This window comes from Drosophila nasuta, chromosome 3 (assembly GCF_023558535.2).
Source record: "Drosophila nasuta strain 15112-1781.00 chromosome 3, ASM2355853v1, whole genome shotgun sequence".
Lineage (NCBI taxonomy): Eukaryota > Metazoa > Arthropoda > Insecta > Diptera > Drosophilidae > Drosophila > Drosophila nasuta.
Window position 1 is genome coordinate 176559 of NC_083457.1, and position 26809 is coordinate 203367.

The window sequence follows — 26809 nt, forward strand, 5'->3', positions numbered from 1 at the left end:
AATATACATATGAATATTCAGAAAACTTCGTTTAGTCCTCATCAGCTATATAATTTCATAAAACAAACTAGTAATTCATATGTGCATTTTAATTTGAATATTTTGCTGATTTTAGTTAGGCATCAGCAATGACACCATTTTGTGCCATTGTTGACTGCTCGAGGGCGTTATGTAAAGGCCACGAAGCCGTAAAAATCCAATGCGCACAACCAAACCAAATTACAATGTTGCAACAAGAATAACAAACAACAGAGCCAGCAGCCACTGTTTGCATGCAGCATGCAGCATAGTGCAGAACGGAAGGCCAGTTTATAGAGGCAAGGATGAGACATAGACTTGCGGGGTGAACAACGGTTGAGGGTGCGCTTCGAGGGGTGGCCCAAAGGATTTGGTTGCCATTTGCCATTTTCCGGCAACATTTTAACAATAAAATTGTTGCTACAGTAGGTGGCATGGAACGTGAAGTTGACATTACTTTGAGTGGCCCGGCGGCAGCAATAACATAGAAAGCAACAATAGCAACAATAGCAACAAGAACAACAACAACAACCGGAGCAACATCAGCAACACGAACAACTAACTAACTAACTGCCACATGAGTAACGAAGTGTTGGGTAACCCATTGTAGTAGTTGTAGTTGCTGTTGCAGTTTCTGTCTCTGTATCTGTGTCTGTGGTGTCACTTGCCGGATCAACATGCAAATTAGCTGACGGCTGGCAAGTGCAGATGGCTTTTTGATTGGTTGTCATGCCAGTTGGCAGTTGGCAGTTTGCAGTTGACTGTGCCAAATTTGGCCAAAACAATGTCAGCCTGGACAATGCGAATGACAGAGAGCGAGAGAGCGACACTTTTGTTGCTAACTGAAATCCATAGGTCGCATTCGCAGTCGCAGTCGCAGTCGCAGTTGCACTTGCACTTGCACTTGCAAATTGGGAAATGTTTTCGGACTCCATATGGGCAGCAAGCGGATGATCAGACGCTTGCTTATAAATCAAAGCCATAACAAAAGGCAAATGCGAACATATTTTGCAACAGGCACGGAGCATGAACAGACAAGAGCGTCGCACATCATTAATATTAATAAAGGCTCTATATAAAATGCCAGCGATGCCAGCCAAAAATAACAACGCATCGCATATTTTCATCCAACGAAAGTAAATGAGAACAACTGATGATGATGTTGCTATTGCTGTTGCTTTTGCTGTCGCTGCTTTAGAGTGAGATACATTCGTGAATGGTTGAAAGACGCAAAAAAGCAAAAGAGGCCAACAAACGCTGCTGCGGCGGTGCTGCGTTGGTTGATTTCAACACATTTAATGCGGGGCTGCCACATCACAAAGAGATGTCAACATTCTGCTGCCCACTGTCGGCAATTTATTTGCATCTTATCGAGTATAGATACTTTAATGATGCCATAAAGAACAACTTGTGACCAAGACCAGAAGAATGCATCAACAAGAATATGGGCTAATGTCCAGTGCACACAATGGCCCTGGATCTGACCACTGACCACGGACCACGGACCACAGACCACTGACTCAAGTGGTGGCGACTCTGTGTGGCAACTGCCACACGCAAAATCGAGGGAGAAATTCTTCGTGGTCCATGGTGTGTGTGTGTGTGTGTGTGTGTATGTGTGAGTGCTTGTGGTGCGTTAAGCCAAGGACGGAACGTGCCAGGTCCTTTGCCAAAAGCTAAATCCAACTTGCAAATATTAGAAAACTGTTATGGAAATAGACCGCAACATTTTGCATTAGTGAATTTTCCGTTGAGATGAATTTATTTTTTGTTTGTACAACGTACATCGCATCGATTCAAGCTAAAAAGTCAACTGCATGTCACGAATTGCGACCGACAGACAATTCGAGGGCGTCCATTTGGTTATTCAAGCCAAAAAAATAAGTTCTTAAGCGAATTTCTCTTAGCTTTTCGAATTCTTGACTGAAATTTGCATGCACCTCATTTACTAAGTGTAATTTTTAACTTTTAGTAAAATACGTTTTTCTTGTTAATATGTAAATCAAAAATAAAACAAAGCCAAAAAAAAAATCCCAAAAATACTTAAATATGAAATATTCTGTGCCCATTAGTTTTTCATTTGAACATGCGTATAAAATATAGCTTAACAAATTTGTTTTGTACTTTCAAAATTACAGAGTACATAAATAGTATCGAAATATGTTTGTTTTCCAAATTATCATACAACATTATATTAAGAACTTCTCAAGTTTTACGCAATTTACGTCAAAATAATGTGAAAAGTTTCGGTTTAAGAATCTCTATTCTTAAAATACATAGACACATTATTCCGCATATTTTCTTTCGACAAACCTTCTTTAATGTTCTTTTTTTTTAAATATATCAACCTGCCATTAACTGTCCATTGGCAACCTTTAATTTTGTTCGACTCCATAAAGGATGTATAACAAGCTTAATTGGCACGCTCTGGCTTATTTTCTGAATACTCTTTGCGAAAATCAATACGAACCAATATTTAATGCAGTTCATTCAAAATGTCATCCAAATGTCTAATGTCCAAAAATATAAATTTAATTTTTTCAATCGTTTAGTATTTTGTACATGTTTTTTCTCCTGTTTAAAGAAAAATAAAAAGTAAACAAGTGATCGATACCCACTACCTATTTTCAAACATTGCGGTAATATTCTTAAAATTTGCCAAATAAATATACCAAAAAAAAAATAAACTGATGACTATATTTGGTATATCGATATTCAAGATATACCATACAGTAGATTGTCAACCAAAGACACTAAATTATTTCTTAAATGACTTGTATATTTTTAATCGTGAACTTTATTATTGAACTTCCTGGATTCATATTTTTCAATTTGCGGGTCGGAAGTTGGCGTTGCAAAATTCCAAAACATACATGATACATAATACATGTACAGTAATAATAAGTGCTGTCAACAAAAATTATAGCGCTATCTCTTAAAGTTTCTGAGATCTAGGAGTTTATACGGACGGACGGACAGACAAACATGTGGAGACCAGTTGAATATATATAATTTATTGCTCCTTCTGCCTGTTACATACATCATCACAAAGTTATAATACCTTAAAAACAAAAACTGCTTTCCCAAAATGAATCATATACATATGTAAGTAAATGTATTATATCATTTTGGAAATAACATGGTGAAACAAATGCATTTATGACTTATAGATATATGTATACATATAATGCACATTTTTTTGGCGTTTTTTGGCGTTCAATTTTTCTGTTATGTTAAAAACACTTTTCTTTTTTTTTAGAATGTTAATAGCTAAAAGTCAACCACTGGAATAATACTATATAACAATATTAAATAATAAATAAATAATACAATATTTAACAATCCAGAATTATGAATGTGCAGATCACAGAGACTATAAAAGTTAGAGCCATTTTGTTATATAATATAAATATAAATATATTTATATTTATATACTTCGGAAACACAGATGTTTTTAAATTCAGCACTTTGACAATAGAATTTTAATTTTATTGAAAATGTTTGCCATTATTTTTCTACAACAAAGTACCTAAACAATTAAGCCGCTTACTTTAATCAAGCGTTAAAGGCTGATTTCGATTTGAAATGCAAAGTGCAGAGTCAGCTCCGTCTATTACACCTACTTAAACCACATGTAATCGCAGCGTGTGTGGGAGTTGAGGCGCTGAGAATGATAAAAATTGCAGTAGGCTAGAAAGCCCATTTATTAAGGACGCTTTGCAGTGCGTTGGCGAAGCGAGAGTGCAAATGCCAGCATATGCAATTTTAGTCTCTGGCATTTGTTTTATCGCGTCGGGGTGCGGGGTCAAGAAAACTCGGTTTCAATGAGGACCTGAAGTGGTTTTGGATTGCCCTTTTTGATTCAACGGTCAACTGACCGTCTAGATTGCTTTTTTTTTGTCCCACTTTAATTAAACCCGTTTGCCCGCTTTGCTCATTCACATGTCAGGTTAAAGGTCATGTCAGATTTCGTGGTGGCTGTGTGTGCAGTAAACACAGGATACGCGATACCGAATTTGAACTATGTCATGTTGGGTGAACTTTAGCCTATGTCGCTCAGTGCGGCACGGCGCGACTTTTTATTTACCTGAACGTCATAATACATCGGCATAAAAGCAGGTGGCACAGCTGGCAATGATTTCCAGGAAAATGCGACTGTAAGCAACTGTAATTAGATAAATAGAGAGAAGCCAATAGACAACAAAAAGGCAGGCAATTAAACGTAAATAGACAACAGCTCAGCCAGCGAGAAGGCTGAGGGTCAAAAGCAAAATAAATTTTCGTGTATACTCCGGGGTGCAATGGGGTGCTCCATGAGCGAGCACATGGCGTATGAGTTATGTCTCGGACCGAATTGACTTAAGACACACCCACAGCACCCACGCGCGCACTGCGCCCACGTTTACAAGCTGGTCTTTTTCGCATGAAATTAGTTTTCGGCCGGCACTAATTAAAATTTATGATACCTGTTTATTTACAAAAATATTTACGCGAATTCCCAAAGATCCGAGCCGCAGCTATCGTTGCTATCTTTAGTGTTGCCCAGCTGGTCAACATCCACGTGGAGTCATTAAAAACCAACCGCTTAAAGCTGGTTTCCATGGAAACAAAAGAGTATGAGAATCCTCTCAATTGCTGATAGCTGCTTAAATTTGCCTCAACTCGGTCTAAAATAGAAACTCATATCTATTTACCATTTGGATCAAGTTACTCAAAAAATATAAGAGTTATATATTTGCATTTGATGAAGTGATTGAGCCAAGAATAAACATCAAAGCATTTCTTCAAAGTCTTGAAGGATCCCTTTTGAAAACATATTTCAAAAATATGTACTTCTATTTCAATTGTACATTTTCCAATGGCAATTAGGAACACAAAAAAAAAAAAGAAATACTTACGTTTTTGCAAATATGAAATGTGGAAGAAAAAACTCATTTGCATTTTACGGTGGCCGCCAATCATCACTTAAAAGCGAAAATTGAGGGCTATAAATAAATGCATATGGAAAAGTAAATGCTGTAAGAGCGGATATTATATTCTTTCCTCTGATCTACAAGTAAAGGTAGATGGGTGCCATAAAAATCTATTCAAACAGAGAATGAGAGCACGTTTCGGGCGAAGAAGTGACAAAATCAAATAAACCGATCAATTTTATACTGACTGAGGCTTCGTTTTATTTAATTTTACATATATTTTGTTGTTTTTGTTATATATATATATATATATATATACTCTCATAAATTAGGTTTACTTGTTTTAATGTGTATATATGTATATGTATATATTTTTATTTCTTTCTTTCTTTCTTGCATTGTTTGTTTGTAATACATTTTTCATTCATTTCATTTCATCTGCCGCATATTTCGTTTTCAATTTCAATTTCAATAATAAAGTTTGCTCGACTTCAAGTTGAATGCAGCTGCTACTGTTGTTGTTCAGTTAGTCTGGAATACATGTAAATTGTTTTGGTTTGCTTTATAGTTAAGTGTATATATGTATATGTATATATAGATTCGTAGGCAGACATAATTTTCGCATAATTTATAACCATACACACACATAAGGGGTACACATTGGGGCACCATCTCTGCCTGCTGTATGTTTACATTTATATTATACATTTATAACCATAATAATTTACAAGTTAAATGACTTAGAAATTAATAGTAGGATTTCCTTTGTGGATTACCATTCATTACATAAACCATTATAATTAAAGTTAAAAACGATGCTCATTCATTTTGTTTTGGTTTTTGGTTTTTTTTTTTTTTTTTGTTTCGGTTATGGTTTACTTTGCTTGTTTTTGAGTTATTACTTCATTCAATTCATTTCGTTTTTGTTTTCATTTTGTTTTGTTTGGTTTTTCGATTTACTTCGTGGCTTATTTACATAGCATTCCTTTCAAGTAAGTACAAGTATTTGGTATTTGTATTTACAGAGCACTGACCCTGGGCCAATTAGCTGCATCAATTGAAGGTTTCGGCTAATTTTCTCGTTTTTTGTTTTTGTTTTTTTTTTTGTTTTTCAGTATTTTGTTTGCAGACTTTTCTCGAGTTTGTTGAAAAGTTAAAAGACACAAAATTAAAACTGAATACAAAAATCTCTCTTCATGTTGACCATTTAATTGTAATATAATTTGAATAAATATTAATAACTTTCGCGTATATTTATAAATATATTTGGTTTGTTAATTGTTAAGGGGCTTCATCAATTTAATTGCTATACAATTGAAATACAATACAATTTCGTTAGTAGTATTAGTATTTTGTTTTAATTCTCATCAATAATTTTTGGTTCGTGCGATTTTAAAAATTGTGCAAAAATACATTTTTCAAAAATTTCTTGGTGCATACTTTGAGGCGGTGCATTTAAATCACAACATTTATATTATAAGTGCATTTCTTTTTGTTTTATTTTGTTTTGTTTTGGTTTGGATGTGTGAGTGTGCGCGTTATGTATTGGTGTGTGTGAGGGTTCTAAATAGTCGTTCTCTACTAAGTAGTTGTCATCGAATTTGCTCAAACCGAGTTGTATTTGATTGAAGAATTTGTCTGCTCAAAAGTTTCAGTTTCAGGACGGATTGCTTTCAAGCTGCTTGTGTATGACAGGATACAGGATAGTGTAGCTGTTGCTGTTGTTGTAGTTGTAGTTGTAGTTTCAGTTGCAGTTAGTGTTAGTGCAGGGTCTATTTGTTACGTTGTTGTTTGTAGCTACGCTTTGCTATCTCCCACTCTCGGTGCATACTCGAAGATATCTATGAGTACACACACTCATACAACGATTCTTTTGCTTTAAGGTACTTGTGACTACTTATTTTATAGCTCGAAAATATTTTGATTTCTTCAAGAATTTTTCGTTTCTGGGTTCTCAGCTGGCGTCCAAAGTGTGCGCTCTCTCTGTGTTAGTTCACTTTTGCACAGTTTCAGTTGTTTCCACTTTATATCAACTGCTCGTAAACTGTGTTTGTTGGTGCTGGTGGAAGACTTTCTGCTTTGCACAAAACTCTGGACGGTCGCCTTGAATTAGCCCCCAATAAATATGTTTAATTAGCAGTTGCATCTCTTTTTCCTTTTTGTTTTTTGTTTGCTAGTTTTGTGCTAATTTGTGCAAATTGTGGAAATTGTGCTTTGTTCAACACAAACTAAACAAATTAAATGTAAAGAGTTTATCTATTAATTAATTACTAAATTCAGAGTTCAGAGTGTTTTTTTTTGTTTGTTGGTTTCGTTTCGTTTCGTTTTGTTTTGTTTTTTTTTCGATATTTTTAATTTTGTTTTTTGGTAAGTGCAATTGTGGTGCAATATATTTACATATATATACGTATCTATATATATATATATATGTAATAAAAATTGTATTTTTCGTTTCGTTTTTAATTATCACATAAATGTGCAGTTGTGCAAATTGTTTGCTAATTGTTGAAATTAAAAGTAATTTGTCAATAATGCGTGCAATTGTAATAATAATGAATTGCATAAATATTCAATATGTGTGCTTAACGTTGCCATTTATAAATTTAATTTATGATATTTTTATTAAAGTTGCCATAAAATGTCTGTGTGTTTGTTCAATATTGTTTAACATTTAACGAGTGCGGACATTTACAGGAGTGTGTGTGTGTGACTCTGGCTGTGTGTTCAAGAACATAATTATTTTCTAATGAACTCGTCGAGCGACTTATTCAAATTAAAATGTCGTCAACTAAAACTGCAGCATGCAAATTAAATGAAACAAAACTATGTGATGAACACAACTTTTATGCCGGCTTCACAGTGTCTCGTGTATGTTCGTGTTCATGTTCATGTTCATATCCTGCACTCATTGCGCTCTTGTCACTCATTTGCAAAGCCTTAACTCGCAATCAGCGCCGAGTTCTTCTTCCATCTGGGTAAGTCATCATAATCAACTACGCTGTTAAACTGCGCAACAAATTTCCACATTTGTGTGTCGCGTGTCATGGATGGGAATAAAGCTAACTATTTTTAGTTATTTCAAAAGTGAAAAGTACTTTTTAGAAACTAAATAATTCTAGATAATTAATAAAGTTGAAATGATGTTAATTGTACAAAGAATAGTTTTAATTGGAATCCTAGTTTGGGAATTCAAGAGTAAATTTTCTCACCACATAACTAAAATGTTACGGTAAATTGTTTTGATTATAAACCTAGCATATTAGTGAAATTAATAGAAATTGTAACTTGTCTTCTCACCACATAACAGAAATATGAAATTATAAAAATAGTTTAATCAGCGCCTCGTTTAGCTTTAGTTTTCATTTTAGCAACTGCAATTTTTCACTTGCATTTTGTTGTGCCGAGAAACAGAAAGAACCACAATTGAGTTCAACAATTTGCATGCAAATCGATGCCAGTTATCAATTTAGCAGGCTGCTGTGGAAACACTAGAGTTATTGATAGCTACTATATATGTATTTTTTTGACTCATATCGATGGCGGCAATTGTGCAGAGAGAAATGTAACAGATAAAAGTGGCATTGAATTGCATCAGTGGCTCTGGTTGTGTGCATTGAGTGCTGCTTTTTGTGGCGCTGTGTGTTCATTTTGGTTTGTGCATTCTCTCCCTTCCATTCTCTATACTTGGTTATCTATCGATGAAAAAAAAGCAGCGACGAATCAATGATGCACAACACCTGATGCCTATTGAAGGCCACTTTTCCATAGAGCCGCCACCAACAATACGATATTTGCGTTAACTGTTTTTTGACGTTATTAAATGAATTGCTCGCTCTCGATTTGCATGCAGCCTCCAATGTTGCTGATACTCAATTGTGGTTACAGTTCTGGCTGAACTAAACTTTTCAACAATTCTCCAGGCTTTCACTTATCTTCTAAAAAAGCAGCTTTGTATGACATCTAACACAATAATTATAAGTTCTCTTTAATCATATATTTAATTCTTGTTTTTTGCAAAGCTCCATTGCGAAATACTTAAGTGCTCAGCAAAATTGTATGATATTTGTCTCTACGAGCTACCAGCTAGAACTTTCTGATAAATGTTTCAATTGGTTACGAGTAATTGGTAATACATTTACCTTAATTTACTAAATAACATTTATACGAGTATTATGTAATAAGTATTATGTTTTGAAAATATTTGCTGTTTTCTGTTTTCTGCTTTGTGCTTTTCTACTTTCCATTTCCAGCTGCGTTCAGCTCAAAAAACTATTCTCTTTCATTCAAAATATCAATTGTGACTACGCTCTAAAATTCCATCTTTATCGTTCAAGATTACACTTCATTTCGCTTGGTTAACACATATATTTATATTTTGTTTATTATATTAATTTATGCTCACTAATCTATTTGTATTACTGCTGCTTATTTATTTGATTAAAACTTGATGAAAAAATTCTTTTTGCCTGGGCATTGTTGAAAAGTTTGTGTTGCGAGAGGAATAAGTTAAGTAGACAAAAAAGTTGGAATGATAACTGGATTGCCTTTTGGCATCAACTCAGACTAACTCGGAAATTGCGTTAAGTGTTGAAGGTGGTTAACTCCCTGGCCTCAGAGAATTCCTTGAATACTTTCAAAGTTGCCTATGAAATTATCTAAGCTTTCAGTTTTGAATTGCACTTCAACTGTTTCATAAACTACTTACAGTTCACAATTTGGGGAAAGAGAAAAACTGAAGTGAGCTCAACTTGTCAGCAAACTTTTGATCATTTATGTGGTGAGAGAAAGCAAAATTTTGTGATTATAAAGCATAGATTGACACTAGTGTAGCTTCAACTTGTTGTATTCTATGTGAACTTACTGCAGGTGTATGTAAAGGTGTAAAGTCTTACCGTGTATTCTGTGTTCTGATGTCTTTTGTGTTGAAGTGTTTGTTGTGGAGAAACCTGGCGAACTGGAATATCACTTCCTTGAGGGGAAGTTAAAGAAAGAAAGAAAGTTCAACTGAAATATTGATTCAGAAGATTTGCATCTGTAGTGGGAAGGAAAAGGTGTCGCAAAATGAAATTAGAAATGCATTGTTGGTTTTGTTTTCAGTGTATATTAAGTTGTGTATTTGTTTTCTTCATCTTCATGTAGAGTTTTTTGTTTGATTTGTTTTGTTTTTTTTTTTTTTTTGGATATTTTTTGGTTTGTTTTCCTCTTGTTGTTGTTGTCGTTTTTAGTATTTTAATAATATTCGTATATATAATTTATTAATAGATTTAATAAGTAAACAGTAAATTATAATGCAATTATAATTATACTAAAAGAATGGCAGCAAAAATGCGCACAATTTTTTTTTGTTCTTTGTTTTTGTTTGTGTTTGTGTTTGTTCTTATACAAATGATAGATATAACAAATAGAGAGATTGAGTTAGACAGATAGTTTAAGATAGAGATGCAGGCAAAACTTATGTACAGCAAATACAAATACAAAGTACAAAGAGATCAAAATTAGGATTCCAATTGAACTTCAATTAATTACTTGTTTCATCTTTCTTTTGGAAATTGTGCGAATGGCAATTGCGTTTGAGACATTTGCTGCATTCTTGCTCATGTTGTTGTTGTTGTTGTTGTTGTTGTTGTTGTTGTTGTTATTGTTTCGGGGATTCTTTTGTGTTTTCAATATACAAATACAAATAAATACAAGTAGTGTTATCTATTCTTTTTATTACCTTTCCTTATGTTTTTCTTTTTCTTGCATATTGACTGGCGTGTTGTATGAGAGTTCTCTATATACTTATATATATATATATTGTATATATGCGTATATGTGTATATGTTTGTGTGTATGTGTGTGTGTGTGTGTGTGTGAGTGTGTCTATGTTTGAACATTTAACAATTAGTTGTATTCATATATTTTTGTTTATACGTTTCGCTAGTTTTTCGTATTTTTCTTTGTTTTGTTTTTTTTATATATTTCTACGTTTTACTCGAAAGTATTTTATTGTGTATATTTAAATAAAGTCAATTTAAATCTCAAAATTGCAAACAATTGAAATAAAAATCCGAGATTACTTAATCGATAGTTAGTTAATATTAATAATATTTATATACAAAGTTTTACACGCAAAATGTTCTTTGCCGAGAAAATGAATGAAATGATACGAAATGCACTAAATTAAGAACATACTAAAACGATCTTCGTTGACTGCAAATAAATAAATGTCATAGAAAATATCAATAAACTTATGTGTATATACAATTAACGCAAATCAAATGAATTGAATTGTATTTTTTGTTTTTTGTTTTTGTGTTTTTACTGTTTTTCATCTGTATTTCGTGTTATAAAAGTTTAGTTTTTGTTTTGTTGCAGTTTAAAAAGTTGTTTTCCATTTATTTGGTATTTTTTTGGTTATAGAAAAATAGGCCAAAAATAGATGTATATGTATATTTTTCATTTCGTTCATTTCAATTCTCATTCAAAAATGTCATTAAAATTTCCTTCTGTCGCTTTGCAATTTGTTTACTTTGATTTGTTAACGGTTTTTGGTTTTTTTTTTCGGTTGCGCTTCCTTTTATGGGATAAAGGGTTTCACTTTCTTATTTAGCTTTTCTTTTTTTGTTTATTATGGGTTTGCAGGGCTAACATACTTATATTGTGATGTAGTTTATTTCGGCTTATAGTTTTATACATATCATTTTGCTAATCCGGCAATGTTTATGTCGAGTTTTAGAAAACGTTTAGTTCATTATGTTTTATTAATATTATGTTTTATATATAAAGGTGGGTTATTTTGCATTTATTTTTAGAAAATCAAATTACTACAATCTGGAAATTAAAACTGAATACTGAAAATGAAATAATTTCGAATAAATTTTGGAATACTTTTAACGAAGATCGTTGCCATATGGTTGCTGGTACACAGGGTATTCTTTAGTCGTATATTGCATTATTAGAGCATTTGAACTGTGTGCCAGCAAACGAAAACTTATTCATAAATCTTTTGATAAATTGTTTATAATTATTTGCATTTTATACGTACTGTGTATAAGATATGAAATTTTATTGCTCGCAATTTCATATGTTATTTCATTAATATTTTTGTATTTTATTCTTTCCATAATAGTTGGCATTAAAATGTATATCAAACAGAAGAAGAAGAAGATGAAAGAGAGAAAGAGACTTTAACAAAAGCTGGAAAATAATTTTGCACTTTTCATTATGGATTAATTTATTATTTATTCATTAGTTGTCATTCCGCATACACAACCGTTTCAACATTTTAATTTCATTTGGGTATTCGGTTTAAAAATGTGTTGTTGATTGTTTTCATAATTGATTGTTTGTTGGAACTCTGTATGCATAATAACAATAATAGGTAATATATTAAAATGTACAATTTTTCATCATTGTTTGTCATTCTTTCTTTGTCGTTTATCAGCTATCCAAAGTTATTAACGTTTAATAATTATATTATCTCTTGTATTAAATTTATTTTTAGTACAGTCCACGGTTGTATTTGCTTTCAACTTTAATTATTCAACGCAAAAATTGAGAATCGAGAAACAAAAAAAGAACTGAGGTAAATCATATGGATTTTTATTATAATAGGTTCATTCTTCTCCTTCCTTTTCCAGTTTTCGATTTCATGTTTAGCATTTTTACAGGCATTTAACTAAACATTATAAGTATATTATTTTTGTATAAGTTTAATTCATGTTTATTTTTGTTACTTTATATATATATATATTTATAAGTCCATTGTTAGTTAAATATACTTGATTTAAATAAATTTTTCTTAACTACATAGCTGCCATTTCCATGAGAACTGTTTCATATATGAAAAATAATAGCGTGAGACGAAATACGATTTTGAAAACTTTAATTAAGACATATACAAGAAACGCAGGCAAAATGATTTCTACATACAGATGAAAGGATAGCTTAAACTAGATGAAAACAAATGTAGTTTGACAAATTTATATACACAATACACATACATATAATTATGGTATTTAAATCAGAGTTGTTGCTGCCATAAATACGAGTTAGTGGCAAATATTTATATTGTTGTAAATCAAATGCATAAACTTTTTTTGTAATTAATAAATGATAATCTCAACTATCAATCATAATCAGTATAATCAAGTCAAGTCTTTTTGTTATGTAAATGTTATACCTTCATTGTATTAGTTTTTCTCCACGTTTTTTTGTAAATGTTTTTGTTGTTTATTTTTTTGTAATTTGTATATATATATTGTTTGTTTTTGGTTTTTTAAATATCATTAATACAATCGTAGACCTACGGCATCATCATTAGTTATCATTATTTTCGTTAGCATTAGAATTATCATTAACATGATAATATCAGTTTTATCCGATATCAGTTTTCAGTGGCAAACGGATTCGCAATCGCATTCGTATTCATATTATCAGCATTATCATTGCAATAAAACCTATGTCAATTTTTAATTGTATATTTAGTTGTTATATGTATATATTTACTATATATAATTAATATCTGCTTCTGTTTTCTTTTTGTCCTTATTTTGTTTTTTTTTTCGTGTTTTTTTTTTTATTTTAATTCTTTTTGTGTATATGTATATATAATTTTCTTTTATTCTTTCGCTTTTCTTTTTCTGCTCCTTTTACGCATTTTTTGATTCATTTTTTCTATTTTTGTTGTTGTTTTGTTTTGTTTTGCTTTGTTTGCCGTTTTGCTGCTATAACATTTAAACTTTAATACACGTATAGTTAAATAATGTACACGAAATATGCATATCTGTATACTTATATAGATATGCGTATATATATATATATATATATAAATATACAGATACGTATACGTATTCTGTTGTATATATATTTGAAATATATTCTTGAATACTTAGTTTTGCTTTTAATATATACTAAAATATTTTAGGCCCGATTTAATGCGCAAAACAATAAATGAAAAACACTTTGGGGAAATTTGCGACATTTTGTTTTAATATCATTTGCTTATTTGGTTTTCATTTTCTTTTTTTTTTTGGATTTTCTTTATAGCTTTCGAAATGTTAACGCCATTTTTTTGAGTAATTTCTTTTTTTTTTATTGAGTATCTGCTTATTGTTTTTTTGTTTTTGTTAATTATTTTTTGTTTATATCAATAATTAATAATAGTGTAGTAATTATCGAAATCATACCTTTTATTTATATTTGCTGCCTCTTAGAGTTGTTCTTTCATTATCAGAAATATTCAATTGGCAATAATTACCATTTTTTTTCATGCCGTAACTTGGATTTTCTTTTTCTTTTTGAATACTTTTCTTTTTAGGGTTTCGAGCAGGCGGGTGGTTGGTTTAACAGTATGTGTATGTATGTGTGTGTGTGTGTGTGTGTGTGTAATGTGTTTGTGTGTGTGTTGGACAAATTTAAACTTAATATGTTTGAAAGTGTAATTATAAATATATATCGTAAAACTAATTGTAATTTATGTTTAACGTGGGTTCTCTCTAGCTGTTGTGTGTGTGTATGTATGTATGTATGTATGTCTGTGTATGTTATGTCTGTGTGTGTATGCCTTTGTGTGAATGTGTGTAGACTTAACGCCCTCGCGCCCAGCGCAATAACGCATCTGCTAACACATCCAAATGAGCTTTCGTCTGAAATTGGAGGAGCACAAGAGAGAAGAAAAACGAAATTAAAACTCACATATTTCGCTTAGGATGACAATCGAAAGTGAAGAGTAGAAAACTTACCGTTTTGTAGAACATGCAGGATCTTCTGTCCTCATCCTCGCCCTCCGGACAATCGATGAAGCCATCGCATAGCACATGATCGTCTATGCAACGATAGCGTCCCTGCAGATCCGGTGTGGGGCATGCGAAGCGCTCCATGCCATCCATTGCGGTGGGGCACTCTGAAAGACAGAAGACATGAAACGTAAAGGTTTTTGCACAGTTAGTCAAAATAGTTTTTGCCATAAATGTTGCATGCGCCGCAGACCGACACTCAGGTAAGAACTTTCCGCATAAATCGTTCAACTTGCCAAGCAAAACTTTGAGCACGCTAATGTCCGCCATGATTTGCGTCTAAATGTTGGAAGTTGTAGCAACGACACCCGCATAAAAGTATGCTCCGTTATTTGCTATTTGCTTCTCTCCCACATTTCCCTTCCCCTTCCCCTTTTTCCATCACAACGTTGTCGTTGTCGTTGTCGATGCTTAGCGGCATACTATGTTATAAATAGTTGCACGTTTGCTACTTGCTACTTGCTACTTTACTACTTTCGGTGCTTGCAGGATACCCGGATACCCTGTTTGGCCAGGCCAACGAGGATTCCCTTGCAGCGACGACGGAGACAGCAACAAAAACAACAACAACAGTTATAGCGCCAGCACCAGCAACGCCAACAACACCAGCAACAACAACAACATTATTTTTTGTGGCATTTCGCGATGCTTTTTTCTTTCTGCAAACAAATACATAAAAATAAATCACTTGTAGGACATGTTGGCGCCTCCGGTTTAGTTTCAACCATTTTGCTACATGCACACATACATACACGCACATGCACACACACACACACAGACGTTGTTGTCATTGTTATTGTTGCTCCTGGCTACATGTTTGCGTATTGAGATTTGTTGAAGTTGCCCATATACGTTTACCCATTTCGCCGTCACATCCGCCAATCCTTTCCCCCCCCTCACTTGCTCCACAGCTCCAATTTTTCGACGACTTTGTTGCGCTATTTTTGTACCTCGCGATTGGAAAAAAAGCAACGCTGTAGTTTTGCTACACTTTTTCTCTGTTCGTCTCTTTTTTCCCGATATGTCCGCACATGGATTGTTGGCCTTTTGTTGAGTTTTTCACATTTATATGTATGTTGGTACTACAAATACTTCCATTTTACGAAATTAAATTCATTCATTTCTGTGCTCAACACTTTGCTTCTTATTTTTTGGCAAATGTGTTTGCGATGTTAACAGGATATTTATTAGATAAGCATATGAATTTGTTGCAGCTATGTATTTTGATATTCTGGGCAGATTTTATAAACAAGAATAAAATCAAATTGCAATATCCAGAGTGGTTTATTTTATGGAATATTGTGTATTGCCAATTTGCTTGTCTCTTATTCATTCATATTTAGCACACAAGTGACTTCAGTTAGGTATGAATAAATTCCATAGATGGCGCTATTTATAATTGGCGTTGCCAGATTGAATTTTAGTATGTTTCTGGTGCATATTTCATGTTTGTATTCTAAACTGCAATTGTCCTAACTTATTTATGACAAGTCTATTTTCCTAGCTTTTATAGTTCTACGGATTTCTACAAATATGTTCAAACATACATTAAATTCGTTCCTTAATTTCAAACTCGACTCCATTCAGTAAACACCTTATCTTGATCTGTTGCAGGTGGCATGTCAGCTCCCGTTTGTCATAACAGTGTGACTGTCGCATAAGTATGTGTCACACTTGGGTGTAAATCACACTGAAATACGATACACGACACTCGTAACGTACACACGATGCAATGCAGTTGCAACATTTTGCTGCGTTTGCACATTTCATTCATTCAGCTCGAAAGTAGCGAACACTTTTGCACCCCAGCTGAGACAACTGTAGTTTCATTAATGAAGCTTTTTTACAAGTGTCTTCTACGCACACACATTCACACTCCAAATAAAGCAAAAAAAATAAGTGCCTGCCCTTCAACACTTGTCAGCCGCATGTCCCGAGTTCTCTGTACAGGTTGTCAACGCCTTACAAGAAAATACGACGACTTCCAGTTCTGCTGAATCACCTTGCTGTACTCGTATACATTAATGCGCATTACAAGCAATGGCAAACGGAAACAGCGACAGCTGCAAAAAGTGCATAAGCAATGTGCGCAACTTGACACTCAATTGTTTAGCACAGGCCGCCCCGTCAGAACAGCTACTTTAGATAGGAAAGGGGAATGGGGAATGGGGAATGGGGAATGGGGCTACAGCCCTTTCGGCACTTCTCAGTTGTGTTGTGTTGTGTGTTATTTCGTTTGTCTCCCAAATGAACACGGCCTCATGTTGCCAACTGTCTGTTGTCTGTCTTCTGCTGTGTGAAATCAATTGATGTGCAGGTGAAAAAATTGTGAGTGCCAATGTGATTCTGGCGCGAAATGCCTCATTAGACCCATTGTTCACAACACGAAGTCAAACTCGAACCAATACCACCACTGAAGAAGGCTCTTGGCGTGCTAAAGCGACATTTGCATTTTGAAGAGCTTGAAGCAATGACGATTATCATGCTGATGATGATGACGATGATGACTTTGTCGCCGACAACAGAGTTGTCGATTGCCATTTATCAATGTGCTTCGCGGTCGCCGCCGACATCGTATTTAATTGCGTCAATGGATACTTGCGCACGTTTGGCCACGCCCACTCTTCGCCACTTGATAGCAATGCATATATTTGTACTGATTTAATAAATCGCATCAACGATGACAGCTCGTATTTATACATAAGTTAAAGCACCTTACGCGCTTGCAATAATATGTACATTTATGGTAATTGGCATTTAATTCTTTTAATGTTAACTGCTTTTGAGTTGATATCGTCTTTCACATTTAAAGTAGAACTCTTTCAATTGTTCTTATTATCAATGACTCAAACTCCATTATCGGTATTTATATACTGAATTGAATGCAGAGCAGCGTCGCCAGATCGGTTTATTGGTTAGAAAGCTGTGCGTTTTGACGTTGCTTGATCCATTCCCATATACAAACATAAACACATACATACATACATACATATGTATATAACAAAAGGAAGGTGCACAAACATTACTACTTACAGTTAGCATAGTTTTTGCTATCGTTGTTGTGCCATTTACATTGCAGTCAACGCAACTCAGCACTCGCTTTTCAGACCGGGCCATTTGCCGTTGTTGTCAACCCACATTTTGTGCTTTGAACTTAATTTTACACACAAATAACTTGCACACACACACACACACACACACACACACACACACACACACACACACACACACACACTGTAAGACAAACTGTAAAGAGCCAACATAGAGAAAGAGAGCGAGAGAGAGAGAGAATGAGAGACACAGTTCGGATGGTTTGGTTGAGTGGGTGCACAAGTTGCAACTTGCAAGTTGTACCGTGGCTGAAATTTTGGTATAGTTTGTTGTTGGCGTTCCTTCCCCTTTTCTATTTGCAATCTTTTTTCCTTTCGGGCCAAGCGAGGCTATTGAACTTCAAATTGATTTTTGCGCTTGTTTATTGTCGCTCTCTCTTTCTCGTACTCTCTTCTCTCTCCCTCTATAGCGTCGTCGCCTTAGTTGCTTATCGTTAGTGCAATAAATCGAAATAAGCAAGCAGAAGTTATTTTATTTTTCATTTGTGAGCTGCTTCTCGATGTGCATTTCTCCGTAGTTGAAACGCCTACAGGTAGCCAACAGAAAGTGGGCAGCTGCGTCGAGTTGCCAATTGCAAAAACTTTTCTTTTATAATTGCAAATTTTCAAAAGAAGTCATATTAATGGCTTGGCAAAAGTTTAAACAAGCTGTCGGCAATGAATTGAGCATTAACAAAGATAAATTGTCGCTAACAGCTATAATAACTTTTTTTTTTTTTAATTTTACAAATTTGATGCTATAAAATAATTTAACAAAATTTTCGATCAATTGAAGGTTGCTTAACCCTGTTAAACGTTTCCTAACATAAAAACTAACTAGATAAATTATTCAAGAGCTAAAGAATTTCAATTCTTACTAAGTTATTGTTTGATTTGAAAGCAATAAAGAGTCTATCGACAATTGCATTTCATCGAAAGGGGTGATTCTTTGTTGCAGCTTATGCAAATTTATGGAATTTTAAAGTTTTGACAGCTTCTCATGTGAAATTTGTATTCATCACTTGTTCGAGTAGTAATGCAAATCCAGTTTAGATCTTGGAGTGGGAGTAGAACTTATGTAGATAAGACACAACTGTACCAAGTTGCGACATCCTGTTACTATGCCATATAAGCCAGGACATAAGCTTGAAAGAGTCAACGCATGTTGACACTAAGACCCTCAGCAAGAGCAACTACAACAATAATAGCAACAGACATGACAAACAAACAACAAGCAGAGCAACAACACGTCGAGTGTCAAAAAATCAAAAGCATAAAAAGGATTTGGCTGTTGCCAAGTCGCAGCTGAGCAGTGAATCCAAGTCAAAAGTTGCGAAGCAATAGAAGAGGGAGCAGGTTTTGAGTCTCTGGTGCTGCTGCTGTCGTGTATGTGTTGGGGCAGCCAAAAAGCAAATGCTGTTATTTTTGTCGACAAAGCGGCATTCGAAAGTGTGAGAGATGGATAAAGATAGAGAGAGTGAGATAAAGAGAGAGAGAGGGAGAGAGAGAGAGAGCAGTACATGGCGAATACGTAATGCAAGGCAGTTCTGTGAATAAGAGCTTGCCGCAAAAATAAGTTGAAAATGTTGTAACAAAGTTCGAGCGAGAGAAAACCTATTTCGCCCACTCCCCAAAAGAGTCAAAAGAGCAAGAGAGCCAAACTCCAAAAGCAAAAGCCAAAAGCAACGCCAAAGCCAAAGCGAAACGCCTGTTGTCTCGTCGGCATGGCGCCTAAAATGCTGCCAACAATAATAACAAAACCCACGAAACGAGAGCTCGCAATGCAATCTATATAGAAACATACACGCGCACACACACCACCACACCGATGCAGTTGATTCAATGTGTATGTGTATATGTGTGTGTGTGTGTGTGCGTGAGGGCGTCGTCTGCAGGAAGCTGAAGGAAGCAGCAGCAAAAGGAAACAGCGCGCAACGATTTTGCAGCAATAAATTGATAGTTTTATGTGGTGCACATAAACAGACAGATGAAACAGGAGCAGGAGCTGCAAAGAAACTGCTAAATGAGATTCTGGCTGCTGCTGCTGCTGCTGCTGCTGCTTCTGTTGGCTAGTCGGAACATTAAACTTACGTCTTAACGAATACACCCCTCGAAAAACACTCACCCACCTAAGGCAAACACCCACTCAGCTTACTCCGGTGGTTTTCTCATGCATATTTCAACCGTAAATAGCAAAATGGCCGAATGCATAAAACAAAAGCATGAACAAATTTATAAATGACAACTGCAAAATTGATGGGCTCTCATTTCGCCATTACCCCCTAACCCCATTGCCCACTACAAAGCCGCCTTCGCCTTCGAACCCTACACATATTTATTCAGTCAGAGGCTTTTTGCTTCTAATCTTAAGATTCCACCGCTTTACGACTGGCAAATTTCACTTTTGTGAGCCCCAAACAAAACCAATTTTGCAGTGACATATTCAGTGTGCTTTGTGTCTAGTGTGCCTGTGTCAAAAATTGAATTCAATTTATTTTTCTTTTCTTTTATTTTACATTTTTCTTTTCGGGTCTAGCTCCATGTTTTACTTGTCGACAAATTTGGGATACAGGTCTGTTTCGTCAACGAGTCCTTTCTCTGCCCCAGACTGTAAGCTGTCATAATTTTAAGGGGCGGTGAAGTTAAGGGGCACCATTTGGGCGGTTCTCTAATGAGGTTTTGATAAAATTTCACGCTCGAAAGCATTGTATGAAAATTGGTGTGCATATTATTTTAAGACTACCTGGCATTTTAGCATTTTTTGGCACATCGTTTGTGATCTCAGATGTGCGGCTGATTTTTGCATCAATTATCTCAGCGTACATTCATTTTTGTTTACCATTAACTGTTGTTCCCACTCATACACACATGCTGTCAAATTTATTCATTTAATAGGAAATCTGTGTTTCATTTACCTATATATTAAATTCTCTACGTTCATGTTCGTTATATTTAGTTACTTCCACTAAAAGTAATTCAGTCGCTGGAATAAGTCTTGTAAATATATAATAAGCTTGACACAAGTTGTCAAATTGGTAGTCGATTTCTAATTAGCTTTAAAATATAAAAATGAAAAAAATAAATAAATAATTAAAACCTTCAAACCTTCGCTTCCATTATAAACATGATATATGCGTACTAGATATCAAAAACAGTATTTTATCTCTGGTATTTTGCTCTTTTCAGCTTGTATTTTTGCACCTACATACATGGGCTACGTATGAATGAAAATGGATACAAATTAGCCGCTAGGTGGCGTATATGTATGCGTGTGTGTGTCGGCGAGGCCTCGCAGCCAATTTTTGTTTGTGCACGTGTGTTTTGATGTGTGTGTCTTACGCCTACTTTGCATTTATTGTAATTGAATAAGCTTAGATTTTTCTTGGTTTTTGCTTTCAGCTACAGTGCCTGCAAGCTAATTGTGGAGCACATCTTAAGTCACATCCTGACTTAAGATGTGGAGCACAACCATTTAGCTTAATGTGCACAATTTTTGATGTCATAAACGAAAAACAAAGTCGCATACCAAAAGCATAAACAGCTCCAACGGAAGAGGCCACGCATAACATGAGAAACCTTTTAGTTGGCATACTCATATACATATCTAGTAGTTCAAACAACAACAAAATTTTATAGTCAAAAAGAAATGATATGTTCTATTTTATTAACAAATTTGAAATTTAAAATTATTCCTCATAAAAATATATATATTACTTTATTCCAAATAATAATTTAATTAAAATTATTTTGTATGCCAAATAAATAAGTAATTAAAGTGTGAACTTCTATATTCTTTTATAATGAACAACCAGTTTTTTTTTTAGAGTATTCGTTATTCATTGACCATATAAAGCGGAGAATAGCGAATTATTTGTTGTGAAATTCCTATAAGCTGAGCACTCTTCCAGCAAAGCGTGCCGTCCACTATATATGCAAAATTTGGACCCCAACATCAATAGACCATTTCATCGACCACATTAGAAGCACGCTCTGGCTGCACCAAAATGTGGCAGCAGCAGAAAAGTAGCAAAAACATGTCCCTTGTGTATAAGTAGTTACAAAAAGGGTGCTGCCATCCACCCACAAAATATGACTTAATATGCAAATTGAGGGTGTCCACTTGATGTGCTTCTCATGCAGAAACATGCCACGAGAGCATTTTGCATTTTGTAACATACATTTTAAAAGCATTCTTCGGCAAAAGTGACGTACATACATATTCTTTGCCTTTCGACGAGAAAAATTTTTTTGGCAAGTTGAGTTGGAAAACATAATTTGCGTGGCAGTTGGAGGATTTAGTCATTCATAGTTTATGGCCCAACTCGTTTGGTATTTTTCTTTTATGGGCGGCCAAGTAAGTTCTTATTCTTTTATGATCATGAGCTATATTTAATGCTGATGAGCGGGTACTAAAAAATGAATGTAATTGGAATTTATCCTTCACTAGTTGGTTTTACATACAACATATGGATTATTTCATTTCAATTAAGCTGTTGTCATTGTGCTCGACTAACCTTGATTTCAAAATCAAAAATAACAACTGACAGATGAAATTAAGATTGGCCAAACACAGAAAACCACCCAAGTAGGCCATTTGCAACTCGCCAATTTAACTAATCAGGACAGAAGTGTGGCAATACCTTTCAACAGTTCACAATTTAGTCAAGGAAATGCCAATGCTTATATATTTTAATTAGCTTGGCAGCAAACACACACACACAGCTTTTAAGGCGCGGCCAGGGCTTGACAATAGCATATACAGACACACTTTTCATATATGTTCACATATATATATATTAAATGTGTTATATACATCTGTATATATGTATATGTAAGTCGCGTCTGACAACAGCCATAAGACAAAGCATAACAATGGTAACGGCAGCGGCAACGGCAACACAAACAGCAACAGCAAGGACAAAATGGCCAAATATAGCAACAAACAAAACGAGGCAAATAAAGAAGCAACAAACCATCAACAGTTTGATATGCCTCGTCTGTTCTCAGACATTCACGCACACACATACACACAGAGAAAGAGACAGACACACACAGACAGACACGCAGGCTCACAGACAGACACAAACACAAATGAAGGAGCCACTGAGAAACTTTTGGGAATTGCTGCTTACACATTTGTAATCTTGTCTTGTGCCAGACCCCGCTTCCCACTTCCCGTCTCCCACTTTCCACTTCCCACAACCTAAAACTCGCAGCCCACATCACGTCGCTTAGCGCTCGCTCTCTTTCTCTCTCTCCAGCTCTCTCTATCTGTTCGCAGTTCTCAGCAATGAGCTCTCATCTCCATCTGCAAGTTGGGCTACTTCAGCTGCTTTTTGGGTGTGCCCCTTGGCAGGCATATTCTATTTTTAGCAAGCATATAAAGCATGCGAAAATGCTCCTTACGTTTTCGGTGTTTTCTTTTTCTTCAGCGAGTGTAATAAAAACTCATATTTTTGTTTCATTTTGTTTCTACGCTGTTTATTTTGCTACTACGCTCTTCGCTCATCGCTCTTCCTTTCTTTTTTGTTAGGCCAAATTAAATGAATTTGTTAAGGCGTGCTAGTTTGGTTTTGAGTTCTCAACATTTGCTTTCACCCATTGTCCTTGTCATCCACGTTGCCAACAAATCAATCGATGTACCAGGCAGCATCGCATTTTATATGCACTCGCATGTATAATTTCAGCAAGTCTCTTTTGAGCCAGCTAAACTTCTTAATTGGCAATTAAAAAGCGTTAAAAGCGCTTAAAGTCCCAGCCAAAAAGTAAAACCCATTAAAAGTTTCAATGGTCACAAAAATCGACGACTGACCCCAAAAAAAATAATTAAAGGCACCATAAATAATCGCATTTTATGTGATCATCTGATTCTGTGTTAGCATAAAAAATGTGCACTTTAATTATATTCCAAAAATTATGCTTTTTAATCAGAGAATTTCACATTTCCATTTTTAGCGCAAAATTCACTTTAACATGCTTTTGAGCTGAGCTCAGTTCATTCCATTGTAATTAATATAAAATGTTGCCACATTTTAGATACATTTCAAATGAGCTTCATGCCACAGACCTTGGGGCGTTGTGTTGTGCTGCCAAGCTTCAAGTTGCCTCCTCTTCTTCTTGTTGTTGTTTTATTTTACTGTAATTGTTGTTGTTGTGTTGTTTTAGTCGTATTTCGTTATTTTTTTTATATAAATTAATGATGTGCTGAGGGAAAACGTTTATGGTCTTGCCACAGCAATGTCTGTCATACGCTGTTTGCCTGCTGCTGTTTTTTCATGTCAATTGCAAATTGTAATTCTAATTACTTTAATTGCTCATTTAAAGGTCAAAGGCAACGAACGCAGCGTCAAAGCTATTAGAACACCTTATCATACGAGTATACTGAATAGTTTGAGCCTCTGCCTTGACATATGTATTGGGTAGGCAACAAAAAATATATAAATGTAAAGCGCAAAACAAAAGCTGCCAGCAACAGCGGCAGCAGAAGTAGACAGCGGATACAGGACTGGAAGGAATAAGGAATAGGGGATGGCAAACAAAAGTGCGAACGATTATTATTTAGGTTTGACGTCAAAGCCTTAAACGCCAATTACAAGGCGCACACACACGTATATGAATGTATACCATTTTTACCTGCTACGTGACTGCCATAACCACACACCCACACATGCACGCACACATACACACAATTGACACACTAAAATTTTAATGTAGCATACTTTTAGGCCGCACACTGCAAATGACAACAAAACCCGAGAAAAACAGATTCTCTGTCTCTCTCCTTCCTTTTCGCTCTTTATCTGCTCTCCCTTTCTGTCTCTGTGCGTATTATGCTGCGCTCTTAACACCCTGCAGTTTTCCATCTTGCTCCCACTTCTTACTTAGCATTTGTTGTGACTTTTAGTGTCTGTTTGTTGTGACCTCGTCCACCTGACCCCTTGAGCCCTTAGAACTGTGGTTTAAGCAAAACACATGATTAAAAAATCCAATTTCTTATTTTAATATTTTAGCAAGTAGATTTACGGGTTGGACTTGAATTCATTCACAAGCAAAGTATTCGTGAAAAGATTCCTATTTTCCAAGCAATATAAGTTTTGAACAAAACTTTCGACAAAGTGTGACGATTATTTTGGAAGGCAAATGATTATGAGTATTAGGCATCGAATGAAAGAAAAATTTCAATAATGGAAATTAAATGATATCGATATTTAGAGTTCTTGACCATTATCGAGAAAAACGAAATTGACTCTAACATAATTAAATTGAAATAATATATCAAATAATTCGATATATGGGTAATTCTCTGACGGATGTCTCGTGCGAACACCTTTTCAGAGAACAAAAAAAAAACATAACCTGAAACAATTTTAAAAATAAGAAAAGGTTACTCTTATAGCTCTAGATTAGTACTTTAATTAGAGCTAAGAATGGGTTTGGAATTTTCTTTCTGTTTTGTTTTCTGTTCTGATAATTGCAAAAATGAACAAATTCGTACGCAAAACCAAAAAATGAACGAATTTATATATTTTATCGTAAAACAGAAAAAGTTTCTAAAATCAATCTTAGCTCTAAAAATAGTGCTAATCCAAAGCTTTAAGAATAACCTTCAATTATTTTTAAAATATATATATATATATATATATATATAATATACATTTAATTTAAAAGATCAATGTCAAGACAAATTGCAAATTTAAATAAAATTCCTGCATACAACATTCTAGAAGACTTGAACCACTGTACACTGACGAGTACTTCGTTTCTTCATCTTTGCCATTGTGCGGCCGCAGCAACAAATGTTTATGTGTTTACCTTTTTGCGCAGGCAGCGCACGCAGCGACGGTGACTACGATGGTGATGGCAATGGCGACGTTCTCATTTGCGCTTTGTTTTCGAAGGCAACAAGAGGCTCACGTAGTCGCCACTGCGCGAAAGAAACGAGACTGTACGAATGTGATAGAAGAGAGTGGGGAAGTAGGATAGAGACAAAGAGGGTCTACTAAGTGTTTTTATCAAGCGCTTGACCCATGTACAACAGTTGGCACCACTGGATGAGGTTGCACATTGTGTATGCGAAGCTGTCGCAAACATTTGTTTGACCCGAACCTGAACCTCAACCTCAACCTGAGAAACGTTGAGCCTGAAACACTGATACACTGCTACAAAGAAGCCGTAAAGCAGTGAAACAAAGGTCCCAGTACATGCGCAAAGTGCTGTCATCTGGGTATTCTCTAGTTTTTTCAACGTCAGTCACAATTTGTGGAGCCAGAGATTTGTTTTACTCTACTGGGAGAAAATCGTTCTTCTTCTTCTTCTTCCCTTTTGCAATGGCCACAAATGTCATGCTCTTTTATTCAGCTTGCTGGCAGTTCCTTGGCATTGGTCGGACGTCTTTATTTCTACTTATTTTCATTTTTATCGTCTGAAATTCGAACCGCAATAAAACTTGTGATACATTTTATGCGCTTAATTATTATTCCCCTTTGTGTTCTCTCAACCTCTTCGCATCGCATCGCATCGCATAGAAAGTGGTATAATTGAAATGCGAGCTTTTAACTGTTCTTGGAAGCAAGGGCAATTCATTAACTCAATGCTTAGTGTGACAATCGAATGGGAAAGTGCTAAACATTAAGTAGTTTTGCAGCTATAAAACCTGCATAATTGATTTGATATTACATCAGCTGAGTGAGTTGTTCAAGAACGTGACATTTTCGACTTTAGTTGAAATTTCCAATTAAGCTGATTAAACTGCTTGCAAACTTCCACCTCTTTTTCGTGCACTTTACATGCGTTTATCTCAATTAACATCCACAAACTATAAATAAATTGCACTTCATTGGAGTGAATAAATAAACCTGTCAACTTTTTCTGTATCCAGTTTCTGAATTCATTTATCGCATATCCGAAAAAAAGAACACAAAAATGTGAACCAGTCAGGGGAAAAACTTGTCAAAGTCTAGTTTGCATTTAAATTGCATTTTATGTGCATACAAAATGGAGGAAAAAAAAT

General features: G+C 34.9%; 1 protein-coding gene and 1 long non-coding RNA gene across 8 annotated transcripts in view; one reads left to right on the plus strand and one right to left on the minus strand.

Annotated features, from left to right (window-relative positions):
• The window catches only part of LOC132789265 (uncharacterized), a 56762-nt gene that overhangs the window by 1461 nt on the left and 28492 nt on the right, over positions 1 to 26809 (minus strand). For 2 of the 5 annotated variants that reach the window (XM_060797171.1, XM_060797167.1), the window contains 4 exons: positions 14657 to 14817; positions 4917 to 14560; positions 4485 to 4685; positions 4106 to 4183 (listed from right to left, as the gene is read on the minus strand). In XM_060797171.1, the coding sequence (XP_060653154.1) occupies positions 14501 to 14560; positions 14657 to 14817 (221 nt within the window). In that variant the 3' untranslated portion in view covers positions 4106 to 4183; positions 4485 to 4685; positions 4917 to 14500. The remainder of the gene's footprint in view (positions 1 to 4105; positions 4184 to 4484; positions 4686 to 4916; positions 14561 to 14656; positions 14818 to 26809) is intronic. The other 3 variants (XM_060797170.1, XM_060797168.1, XM_060797169.1) reach the window with 3 other exon arrangements.
• On the plus strand, positions 20258 to 21524 carry LOC132792323 (uncharacterized). 3 transcript variants are annotated; one of them, XR_009632990.1, is made up of 3 exons: positions 20258 to 20409; positions 20986 to 21125; positions 21199 to 21523. It is a non-coding gene; the product is annotated as an uncharacterized LOC132792323 (long non-coding RNA). The 3 variants fall into 3 exon arrangements; XR_009632989.1 differs by having other exon boundaries at positions 20258 to 20371; XR_009632991.1 differs by lacking the exon at positions 20258 to 20409 and adding an exon at positions 20716 to 20796 and having other exon boundaries at positions 21199 to 21524.